This window comes from Lepidochelys kempii, chromosome 1, assembly GCF_965140265.1.
Source record: "Lepidochelys kempii isolate rLepKem1 chromosome 1, rLepKem1.hap2, whole genome shotgun sequence".
In the NCBI taxonomy this organism is placed as follows: Eukaryota; Metazoa; Chordata; order Testudines; family Cheloniidae; genus Lepidochelys; species Lepidochelys kempii.
Window position 1 is genome coordinate 211,255,381 of NC_133256.1, and position 12,645 is coordinate 211,268,025.

The 12,645-nt window shown below is 45.5% G+C and overlaps 1 protein-coding gene across 3 annotated transcripts in view; it reads left to right on the forward strand.

The window, feature by feature from the left end:
* KEL (Kell metallo-endopeptidase (Kell blood group)) overlaps nt 1-12,051 on the forward strand; it is a 34,637-nt gene extending 22,586 nt beyond the window's left edge. For all 3 annotated transcript variants that reach the window (XM_073312597.1, XM_073312607.1, XM_073312616.1), the window contains 8 exons: nt 432-530; nt 1,113-1,190; nt 1,691-1,794; nt 2,445-2,555; nt 4,690-4,757; nt 5,133-5,299; nt 6,439-6,534; nt 7,867-12,051. In XM_073312597.1, coding sequence (XP_073168698.1) covers nt 432-530; nt 1,113-1,190; nt 1,691-1,794; nt 2,445-2,555; nt 4,690-4,757; nt 5,133-5,299; nt 6,439-6,534; nt 7,867-8,043 — 900 coding nt within the window. In that variant the 3' untranslated portion in view covers nt 8,044-12,051. The remainder of the gene's footprint in view (nt 1-431; nt 531-1,112; nt 1,191-1,690; nt 1,795-2,444; nt 2,556-4,689; nt 4,758-5,132; nt 5,300-6,438; nt 6,535-7,866) is intronic.
* Nucleotides 12,052-12,645: the final 594 nt, after the last annotated feature.

Sequence of the window (12,645 nt, forward strand, 5' to 3'; positions counted from 1 at the left end):
AAGAACAGGGCAGGGTTAAGGGAGCAGTGTATAGGGACAAGCCCATGGCTGAAAGGATATAATGTCTTCTGTAGTTTCCACGGTATGCATCCGATGAAGTGAGCTGTAGCTCACGAAAGCTCATGCTCAAATAAATTGGTTAGTCTCTAAGGTGCCACAAGTCCTCCTTTTCTTTTTGCGAATACAGACTAACACGGCTGTTACTTTGAAACCGATGTAAAGAATGAATTTCTTTCTCACTTCCTGGAAAGAGGGATCCTTACCAGGGCTGGGCTGTAGCTCAATTTGTGGAGCATGGAGAGAGAGTAGCCCAGGACTGAATAAACATGGGCCCCAGTTGCTCCCCTCTCCTCTCAGACCCAGATATGGCATTTTCTAAGGAGCGGCTGCTTTTCTGTAGCCCTGAGTGTATCTCTTTTTCCCCTTGGCAGGCTGAGAAGATGTTCTCTCTGGTCCGAGATGCCCTCCAAAGTCGGCTGGATCAGGTGGAGTGGATGGATGAGCAGACCCGACAAGAGGCCAAGGACAAGGCATGTGTGGAAGACACAGGTCACTGGGGTCTTTATGTCCCAGAAGCCCCTGGAGAACGGATGGGTGTCTGCACCTGCACATACTTTGACATGCATGCTCATGTACATGATCCTACATGGACAATTTTATACATACTTGCTCAACACTTTTAAGTGGATACATATATACCATCATATGCACATGGTCATACACTGACATGTATATATGGAGAAGCTCAGTGTTTATCCATGCGGACCCACAGCTGCATACGTGCCAACATATATGAGCACCAACAAGCTTACACATGGAGGGAGATAAAAAACAATTCCATGGGCTTCATGAGAGCAGCTGCTCTTTATATCAGATATCTTTATATCTTTATATCATATATATTTGGCCTTAGGGCACTGACTTGGGAAAGGAGAAGAGCAAGGGGAGATGTGTTCCCTGGAGAAATCAAATAGGACAGCTCTTATTTTTACAGAGCTAATTTATAAGTCCTACTTACCCTGCCCTGAAACACATTATACGGACATTCAAAATGTAAGGAATCCTCTTGGTTATGTAAATTATTTAATTTTATTTTATTTTAACGATTTAAGGTTTCTAAGCTTCAGGTGGAAATTGGCTATCCAGACAGCATCCTCCAAACTGCTGAAATGGACCAGGAATTCCAGGATGTGAGTTATACAATGCAAACATACCTGTCTTGTTACTGGTAATATACCTGTTCCATACCCAAGGGCACCTTCTGCTGGAGGGGAAGGGAGCAGAGCATACTCCATACAACTAGCATACCTTCTCCTTTCCCTCCAATGTCTTGTTTTGAAAGAGGTTGGGTCTGGAGAAGCTGGGAGATCCAGCCAGTGCTCTTGCGTCTTTGCCTACTCTGCCTCCTGTTACGGAAGGAGAAGTTGGGGGTGGCACAGTTCATCCCCCAAAGAAGGCATGCTCTGCTTTGCTTGTGATAATATCTCCTGCAGTCCTTTTCCACATCTTAGGTTGGAGATTTTGAGGGTTGGGAGAGAAAAGAGAGAATATTTGATTTTTGATTATCCCCATTTTCTGCCCTGTTTGGTGTTGTCTCTTTTGCGCCATCCTCTCTCTGATTCTCATCTCTCTCTTACTCTCTCTTCTGTGTCCTTTTAAATACGCTCTCATTGCCTCTCTCTTTCCTCAGCTGGAGATACATGACAATACCTTTTTGCTCAATGTGGTGGCCTGCCTGAAGGCTGTGAGGGAAAATTTCTCCCTGAGGCTCCTTCAGCCCCACCTGCAGGATAAGTATGTTTCAGCCAAAGGTGGTGGGGGTGATGTGTGGTAGGGGGCAGGTTCTAGGAGGTATATAGGCATTGGAGAGGAGGTATAGGAGCAGCTGATCAGATACAGAAGACGATACAACAAAAACAAGAGGATAAGTCCTCCTTTTCTTTTTGCGAATATAGACTAACACGGCTGCTACTCTGAAAAGAGGATTTGAGATATGGTATAGGAATGGGCCAAGACAGTGGGGAGGAAAGTTGCTCTTGTGGTTAATGAACTGAGCAGAAAGTCAGACAAGTTGGGTTCATTTCCCTGTTCTACCACATGCCGCCTGCATGACCCCGAGCAAGTCTCTTCACCACTCTGTAAAATGAGGCTACTAGCACTGGCCTACCTGACAGTGGTGTGGGGAGGGTACATCCATGAATGTTTTCAATGGTAATAAGTGCCTAATAAATAAATAAAGGCAGATACAGTGTTTGTATTGAACACATGAGGTTCTGAATAATGTGAACCTATAACTCTGCCTCCTCTCTGTATGGGATTGCACTGGGGAGTCCTTTCTCTATGTCACCACCATTCCCACAAAGGTCCAGTAGGGAGAGAGATCAGGAGAAGGTCCCAAGCCATTAATAGTGGGTGTTCTCTCTCCTTTCTTTTTCTGTTTCTAGTTGGGAGGTCTTCCCTTGGTCTGTCCATTCCTACTACTCAATGAGGCGCCACACGGTGGTCTTCCCTGCGGGAATGTTCCGCAGCCCCTTCTTCCACGCTGAGTTCCCCAGGTACTAAGAGGCTGCAAAGCCACCAACATAAATCTCACCCCTTCAGCACACTGGGTTTCCAGCATACTGTTTCACTGCAAAAAGCCAAAAAGCAGGAGGGAGGGTCCTGCTCTGACTGACCTCAGTGGGAATTTGGCCACTGGCTTCAGTGAGAGCAAAATCAAAGCCTAAGTGATTTCCATGTGGGGCTGAGATAAGCCGCTGACGCTGAGTAACCTCAGACTCTTACCCTGAGACTCAGGCGGGCAGTTTTCCTGGCCCTCACAGGCACGCAGAATATATTAGAGCAGAAGGAAAAAAGACATGAGGCTTATCAAGACAGGCTACAAAGAAGACAGTTCCTGAGCCCACCTCAATATTGAGTCACTCAAAGATGGGGATATATTATTTTCTAGATTCCAAGAATAAATCCTGTGAAACCTTTCGGCAATCTCCTGTCCAAAATGTCTTCAAATGGATCAAAGACAACTCTGCTTCCCCTTTATAAAAAGACCACCTCTACTAAGCAACCATTTATTTATTTATTTATTTATTTATTTTTGCATTATGAGGTTTGTGTGCCTTCCTGTGAACCATCCAATAGTACAATTCTGTTCCTCTATTATAATGAGAGCACCTCTGTTGAGCAACCAGTTGTTGTCATTGAGTGGTCATTTGAGACACATCAAACATTGTTTGATGTAATTTTTTGTCCTCCTGGAGAAAGGTTTGCACAGAGAGAATAATCCCAGACTCATTAAATTCCTATTGTACAAAAATAGGCTCTCACTATGGGAAGGAATGAAACAGGTGGTCTGATCAATATAATAATTCTTTTTAGTCTATAGTGAAACTTACACCCCCTATCTGTAGAACACCCATGTGCCCTTGATGACTCATAAAACTCATAACAGGATTAAGAATGGGACACAGCTGAAATGAATAATAGCAAAACAAATATACTTTTCTAATGCTATGTGCTTCCACTTAATGAGTGAGTCACTTCAGAATCAGCAGATCTGCCGCCTGTATCAGTCTGATCAGCCGATTAAATTGACTGTGACGGAAGTGCGTTTGTTACGACTGTTAGCCCAGCAGAGCCAACCATTAAGAGAGAGAGAGCATTAGATTCAGGAGTCAGACATCCAGGGTTGGTTTGTTTTTTTTCCAAAAATGCAGTTTGAGGTTGACAAAAACATTTCACGAATTCATTTTGAATTCTCCAAGTTGTTTCAGTTGAAATAAAAACAAAAAAAATCAAAACATTTTGTTTTGACATTTTTTAAATGCAGTGTTTTGATTTTTCAATACTAAATGACTTTTCATTTTGAAATTTACTTCAATTTTATTAAAGAAACTTTTTTAAAAACTGAAAATGAAATTTCTTTTCAGGTGGAACTGAATGTTTCATTCAGCAAATTTTTTTTCAGCAGTTTGCGGAAAAAAAATTAAATTCTTGTCAATCCTGAAATAAAAGTTAGTTTTGATTTTTCAGAATGACCAGTAAACTGAAAAATCAGTTATACATCCAGCTGTAGTTGCAGATAACCTTTAAAATGTGAACTGAGTGTAACCAGTGCAGTGATGTCTACTGAGTCTGCAGAACTCTTAAAGCAGCAGCTGTTAGAGAGATGCGAGCTGCTCCTATTCACTTCAGTGACCTATTGATTCTGAAATCTAGTAATGATCACTACGTACATGTCAGTGTTCTTTGCTTTTTCATTATTGATCAAGACATGTAAGAAAGGAGAGGGATGATCATACTGTGGAAATTTGATTGTGAGTGGACTCATTCTGGTGTTTCAAATGGGTGGAGCTTGGTTTGTGGGTGGAGTTTGTGGAAGTACCACAACTATTTCTAGTGAAACTCCTGATTAGATTACTATCTTGCACGTCTTTAGCAGACTTGTTAACAAACATCCCGTTGCAATTGTTCACTTGTACAATCCCACTGTCTTTACATTATACATTTACTGAACATGTTGATATGGAATAACAGAGACGATAAGCGTGTAGCCCCTGATACTGGTTTTACATCATCATTTGGCAGAGTAGACTCATACTTGATGGAGCAGGGCTGTACAGAGAAACCCGTGCTTCCCCTGCCTCCTGCAGGTTTAGCAGCTGATACCGCTTTATGTTCTGTGTTTTTCAGTGCTGTGAACTTTGGAGCCATGGGAGTCATCATGGCACACGAGCTGCTTCATGCCGTCTATGATTATGGTGCGTATTGTGACCCATTCAGGGTGCAGCAACATCCCCTGGTTTGAAGTAGTAATAATAACTAAATACATGGTTTCCACTTTCAGCACCCTGACTTTAAAAATAGTTCCAGTGACCCGAACCATTGCTGGTAATTTATAATAGAATCTGTTCCCTCTGCTCACTGTCACAGGCCTCAGGGGTGTGTTCCCTCTGGAGAGCTCAGGGGAGTTCCTCCAGGACCTGCTCCCTATTTAAATGTATAGTGCAAAGGTGGGTTTGGTAAATTCAAAAGACTCAATCCCAGACCATGCTCATTACTGATGGGAGAAGTGACTGAATCCCAGTGGATACTGATATTGCATTTACCTTCTTGGATTTCCCTCTTCTCCACAGTGGTGCCTGAGAGCTGTCCTAGATGCAACAGGGATGCATTAGTGCGGGGTACAGACTGCCTGGTGGAACAGTATGAACGCTACTCTCTGCAGGGCCTGAGAATCAATGGCACTTTCACCCTGCTGGAGAATGCAGCTGACACAGGAGGACTCGCCATCGCTTACCAGGTATCACAAACTACCTGCTGTTCTAGTCTTGTAGTTTCACACAACTCTGCCTGTGCCCCTCAATCCTGCCCTGCAACCCCCTGCCCTGCTATTCTGGTCCTGGGCTGCCCAACTTCCTGTCCCTATGTAACTCCACAAATGCACCTCAATCCAAATTAACTGCACTCCTTGCTGATCCAGTCCTCCACCCCATTCCCTCCTTCCCCCACAGCTCTACCAATGCCCCTCAGTCCTGCCCCTCAGCCCCCTGCTATTCCAGTGCTGGGCTCCTCACACAGCCCTATCAATGCCCCTCAGCCCCCTGCTATTCCAGTGCTGGGCTCCCCTCACAACTCTGGCAATGCCCTCAGTCCTGGCCTGCAGCCCCCCTGCTATTCCAGCCCTGGGTTTCCCACACAGCTCTGCCAGTGAACCTCAGTCCTGTACTGCAGACCCCCTGCTATTCCAGTCCCTGGTCTTTTTTATTCCAAGACGGTTCTTTGTATGAAAATAGGTGACTATTATTTCAAGCTGATACAGGCCCCTGGAAACTAAACTGATGTCCTTCAATTCATTTGTCTTGGTCCTTGATGAATCAATACCCATATCTATGGAGGTGAAAGTACTCTGTAGAAGGAAGTTCCTCTTCAGTTTTCTGTTGCTGGGGAAGTTATGAGGTTTAATTAAATAATGTCTGTCACATGCCTTCAGATCTTTAGACAGAAGGTACCAGTGATATGAAAAGCATGGCAAGAATTTTTTGAGCATGGGTGACTCAAGTTGAAATAGTTTTTATTAAATTATAGTGCATCAAACAGCATCATCTTCTGACCTTCTGCTGCCACTGTGTGGTATTGTCTGGAATGGGAAGCACAACAGTTAGGTTGATAGGGAAGAGGGCAGGGATAAGCCATCTCAGAGAGCAAGGAGATGGGACGGGAGAGAAAAGGATGCTACACTTTCTCAGTGAGTGGGTGGATGGATGTCTATGTCCCAGCGTAAGAGCTCCAGGGCAGCACCAGCAGGCAGCACCAGCATTCACACTGGGAGGATGAAGGCTCCTGATTTCAGCTCTCCCTTGTGCATTAAACTTCAATGATATTTGTGGGACACAATCTGAGGTTTTTTATTTTAATTTATCTGTTCCTCTTTCCCCACAGGCCTATAAGAACTGGCTGAAAAAGCACAAACAGGAGAGGAATTTACCCAGGAGTGGACTCTCACACCATCAGCTCTTCTACATCAGCTTTGCCAATGTAAAGAACATCCTGCTGATCTTGTCTGTCCCAGCCCATCTGGCCTCTTTTAATGTATCTTCCTCTCATACTTTCTGGTCTGTGTGTCTGATTATCGCCATCTCCCTCCCTTCTGGTCTGAGTCTCTCCCCCAACTTCGCAGCACTGAACTGCTCCCTAGATGCTGATCAAAGGCCTCACTGAAGACCTACAACTTACACTGGGCTCTGAAGCGATAACAGACTGTCAAAGGGACCAAGCACAACAATATCTATCTACTATCCATCATCTAAGGTTTATCTAAGGCAGCAGTCACTGGAATATCTAAGAACCCTTGGTTATGATGACTGATGATAATGAAATAAAAAAAACAAATTATATTTAACTTCCCTGTCAAAAGATAATTTACTTACCGGGGAAGAGTGGACAAGAAGAAATTTAGGTTTGCAGGAAGGAAAAGACAGCAAGAGTGAACCTGCACCGCCACTATGATGGCTTTAGGGAGAGAGCTGATCAAGTATTTTAGTGATGGGGGTCAAGCACATAGATGGATGGATGGAGTGAGATTTTTCAGGTACCTTCCTCTTAGCAAGTTTAGGGCTTATACATAACCAAACCCTTGAGCTGCAAGTGAAGTGCACTTCATAGATCGCTGGTGTTATGCTCTCATAGAGGTTCAGGGAACATAGAGATCAGCCATTGTATTTGACACTAGCTGGAGCTTCAGGGTGCTTATTGATGGTAGCCCTGAGAAGAGTGCAGAAGAAGGTGATCCAGTCCTGAGGCTACAAAGGATTGGGTCACTCTGGTAAGGTCTGCATTAGAGAAGGGATGTGGCAGCTCTAGGACCAGCTGTCAGTGAATGCAGGCAGGATTAACCAGAGTGATCAACTGGGCTTCCAGCAACAATGATGAGTCCAGTATGACCCAGACACTGCAAACCACCTGAATAAAGGCTGGACACTCCCCTCCAAAGAATGACATATTCACAGCACTGCCTGTCCTATAGGTGCTTCCCCTTCCAGCCAGCATAATTTTTGCTTTGTCAGGGCTGTGACTAAATCAACACACTGAAATAAAATAGTGACAAGTTTAGGACAGATAGATATGGATACATGGAAATCTACCCCTCTGCTATGTACTAGGAAATGGCAGTATCCAGGTGTTGATCTGAGTGTCATCCTCTCTCCTGGCACGGTTGTCCAGCATATCTCTCTGTCTCTCCTGTCATGCTCATGTTGCTCAGGAAGGATGACAAGCTGGAACCCTGCAGAACCTATGTGAGGGCTCGTGGGCAAGTAAGCCTTTGGGATCATTCTTAGATGCTGACATGATTGTTTTGTTTCCCTTCAGGGGATGTGTGGGCACCAGAGCCCCGAGAGACTGCGAGCCTTCCTGCACAGGGACCCGCACAGCCCCCCACCACTCCGTGTCCGCGGACCCCTCAGCAACAGCCAGGACTTTGCCAGGCATTTCCACTGCTCCAGCACAACACCAATGAATCCAGCCTTCAAGTGCCACATCTGGTAATCCACATGGAGAAGGAGGGGGAGAAAGAGAGACGGGCAGATGTATGGAGACTGGAGCTTTGTAGAACTTTTCCCTGCTGAAGAATGGCCTGCCCTCACGCAGAGACATGCTGGAACCTAACCAATTCCTCCCCATCCCTTCTTTCTCATCCTTTTTCCCCGCCAACAGGTCGTGGTGGCAGAAGGTTCAGGTCTGGGTAGCAGGAGGGAAGACAGGCTAAACATAGCAGCCAGTACAGTGTGTGCTATTCCCCAACTGCTCCGCATGCCCTGCCCCAGTTAGGCCAAACTTGCTCTTCAGAGTGTGGGGGCGCAGGCTTGCAAGGTCAATAGACAAGCTGCAATCATTAACAACTCGGGGGGAACCTCACAAGTCCCCATGCACACCTCCCACCCATGCCACCCACCCTGGACCACCAGGGATAGAAGAACCTGGTTCTCTCACTCTGAAAGCACATTGGGGTGGGGGGGAGGGAGAGACATGCTGGTTACTGCTTCCAGATGGGAAGATGAGACATTTAATTAATGTACATTGCTAAAAACCCCAGCTAGATATGTTATGGCACACCTGTCTTAGCACCCCAATATGAGTGGGATGGTCCTGGGATTTTATCTTATTTTCTGCTACTTAGCCTAGTGTCCTGGATCTGACCTGCCTAGCTCTTTGGGATTGTTTTTTCCCCTGTTCCTCTTACCTCTGACCACTAGGGGCCTGGCCCAGTGCCAGCTTGAATGGCAAGCTCAGTTCCATTAACTTCATTGGACTTTGGATCAGACCCTAGATACCACTCCTCCAATGCAGCAGCTGCCTCTCTTTTCTGATTGCTCCCCCTGCTGACTTCTGCCGAGAAGGAATAGCAGCAGCAGTAGCAGCTATGCTCAAGCTTTTTCACACTCAGAAGAAGGGGAAGAGCATGCACTGGCTGAGGGCGAAGAAAGGCTGGAACGGTGGAACCCCTTCTGTGGAGAAGAGGAAGTGGGGAAGCAATTCATGGACAGGACAAGGAGTGGAATCTCAGGAGTCAGTGATGTAGATACAATGTTGCAAGTAATGAAGTTCCACCAGAACCATTGAGTTATGAGGTTATGGGGGACTTCCAGATGGAATGGCGCTCTGGCACGTCACTTGGTCCATAGGGTGGCAATGTCGCTCAAACAACTTTGCCCTTACCCCACTGGGGCCCAGGCCAGATTTGAGCGGCATTGTGACCCAGGTGACACCACTCATCACTCAGATTTGGTCTGCTGTGTGATGTGGGGTGGACAATGGGGTGAGAGGAACTGAAGGGCAGCCGCCAGCCAAGATTAGGAGTTGCGTCCCTAGCCTGGGATGGGAGCGGAGTGCTGAGTTGGGCACTGGTGAGTGGCCTGGAAAGTCCTGGGGGCTGGTGAATGAGGGGTTGAGGGTGTGAGGTGTTGGTGTACTATGGGGCAAGTGGGAGAGGTGGGGGGAGTTGTGGCAGACAACTGAAGATGTGGGAGGTGGTGGGGTAGGATGTGGGCCCAATGCTGGGCATAAGCAACATTTTAGATTTTGGAAGGGAGCCCCTAACCTAGTCCTGCACCAGGGCCTCGTCGTGTACAGTCAGGAGGAAATGGGGTCTGGGAGGGTGTTAGAGATTCCTACTCGTTGCCCCCAGTCACTCCATATGAAGATAACAGACAAGTCTTGTTCCCTCTCACAAAAAGGCATTGGGTTAGGGTGACCATATATCCCATTTTGGCTGGGACAGTCTCTTTTTTAAGCCCTGTCCTGGCTGTCCCGACTTTTTTTTTTTTTTTTTTTGGCAAAACTGGGCATTTGTCCCATTGCTCATGTCAACTGATCAGTTAGCAAGAGGAAACTGTACACATGCTCAGTTTTTCCAAAAAGGTTGAGTGCAAACCTTAGCGGGGCATGGAGGAACATGTGTGTGAGGGCGAGCAGCAATGCCAGCCCTTTGCAGGAAGAGGGCTTGGGAGAGCGGCTCGAGCTGGGCCAGCCCTCCACAGGTGGGTGGCAGGGAGTCTTGGGCTGGCTCCACACAGGAAGGCAGGCGGGGGTGGAATAGCTCAATGCTTTGAGCATTGGCCTGCTAAACCCAGGGTTGTGAGTTCAATCCTTGAGGGGGCCGTTTAGGGATCTGGGGCAAAAATTGGGGATAGGTCCTGCTTTGAGGGGGTTAGACTAGATGTTCTCCTGAGGTCCCTTCCAACCCTGATATTCTATGGTGCCTTGGGCTGGCCCCATATGGTGTCCCATTTTCCCTTTGGGAAAATATCATCACCCTACATAAACTTAGCTAGGGCCTGGGCCTGTTTAAGGAAAGGTTGGGATGGTAGGGGATGGTTTCCAGGGTTTATGGGAGCCTCCAGAGTCAGACTAACCATCCAGATTTTAGAATGCTTCTCCAAATACCAAACTGCTTTTCAGGAATTTTTGCTATCCAGATAGGGGAGTTTTGCTGCTGTTATGTTTTTGTGACCTAGTATCGTTGTAACCAAATGTCCTGTAGCAATGCAGTGTAGGGGAGGCAAAGAGTGAAGATATAGTGGATTTCAGGAGCAGCAAGAAAACTGGCATTTAAGAATGTTTGTGTGTTACTAAGAACAGCCTGAAAACTATCAATTTGGAGGCCCTGATAATTAGACCTATATTTAAAAAAACAAAAAAACCTAAAATTCACTAGAATTGGTGAACACACCCCTCCTGCAGCTCACGGATGCCTGGTTTCTTTGTAAAGCTATCTCTGGGAAATTTTTTAAATGGTGGGAGCTGTTTTATTCTGACCATTATACAGTAACTCCTCACTTAATGTTGTAGTTATGTTCCTGAAAAATGCAACTTTAAGTGAAATGATGTTAAACTAATCCAGTTTTCCCATAAGATTTAATGTAAATGCGGGGGGTTAGATTCCAAGGAAATTTTCTGGGGGCAGACAAAAGGCATTATATACTGTACGGTACTGTACTGTACTGTGGTTGGAAAGTGCCCCTGGCTTACTCCACACAGGCAGAGCCCGCTGCAGGCAAGGACACTAGGAAGCACCTTCGCAGCAGCAGCAGAAACTTCCCCCCTGAAGAACAGGCTCTGACTTTGCCGGGGAATGCTCCAGGCCCGCCTCTTCCCATCCCCGCTCCACTCCAGGCCCACCTCTTCCCACCCACAATCCACCTCCTCTCTGGAGCACACCGCATCCCTGCTCCTTCCCCCCTCCCAGAAAGTCCTAACAGCTGTTTGGCAGTGCTAAGGACTTTCTGCGAGGTAGGGGGAGGAGCGGAGAAGAGGATTCTGTTCAGTGAGGAACAGCTGTTTGGTGGCAGAGGAAGCGCTGGAAGGGAGGGGGAGGAGGCAGAGAAGAGGAACTTGTGCAATGCTTCCTTGTAAAGTTGCTGCTCTTCCACAGAACCTTACAAGCAGTGGACAGAGCAGGCAGCCAAACCTGTTATAAGAAAACATTGCACAACTTTAAACAAGCATGTTCCCTAATGGAGCAGTGACGTAACTTCGAAACAACATTAAGCGGGAGGACATTAAGTGAGGACTTACTGTATTACCAGTGTGGTGATTCTTTGGGAGTAGATACTGGTATTGGGAATGAGCATCAAAATTAAAGCTGGAAAAGACCTATTAATTGTCTTATGACTGTGACAATTAGCAAGGGTTGTGGAGGATTCTCAATCTTTGGCAATTTTTAAATTAAGACTGGATGTTGCTCTAAAAAAACAGGAATTTTTGGGGGAAGTTCTATGGCCTGTTTATACAGGAGGTCAGACTAGATTATCACAATCATCCCTTCTGGCCTTGGAATCTATGAATCCAGTGCCAGCCAGCGTAGGCCAACACAGTATATTCTTCAGCAGCACTTCTTTTGAAAGACTATTCCACTGTTCTGTTCTCACTGATTAAAGCCAAAGAGAATGTACATGAATAAAAGGTTCCTTACCTGTGTTGTTATTAGTAACACTTTTGACTGAAAAATTATAATTGAAATAATTTTAAAATATTAAATGTACTATTTACTATTAATGCTGATTGATTCATTTTTGAATTTCACTCAGTATGAGAGAATGAAAATAGACTGCTGAATTTCACTTTTTTTCTGTCAGTTTTATTTTCCAGCTCTCAAGCACTAGGTCATTGCTGTAATATCAGAGTTACAAATGCTGCAGGAGAATGTTTAAATCCAAACAAAAATCTGTATTCCTTGGAGTGAACAAAGAAAATCATAGAAACATTTCTACTAGTCTTGAGAAAATGGTGTATATCAAACTCACAGTTTGATATAAGTAATAGCACATATGCTGGTGATTTTCATACATAGATCTCAAAGCACTATACAAAGAGGGTTAGATATCATTATCTTTATTTTACAGATAGGGAAACTGAGGCACAGAGACACTAATGACTTAACCATTATCGCACAGCAGGTCAGTGACAGAGATGAGAGAAAAAAGAAAAGGAGTACTTGTGGCACCTTAGAGACTAACCAATTTATTTGAGCATGAGCTTTCGTGAGCTACAGCTCACTTCATCGGATGCATGCCGTGGAAACTGCAGCAGACTTTATTTATACACAGAGAATATGAAAAAATACCTCCTCCCACCCCACTGTCCTGCTGG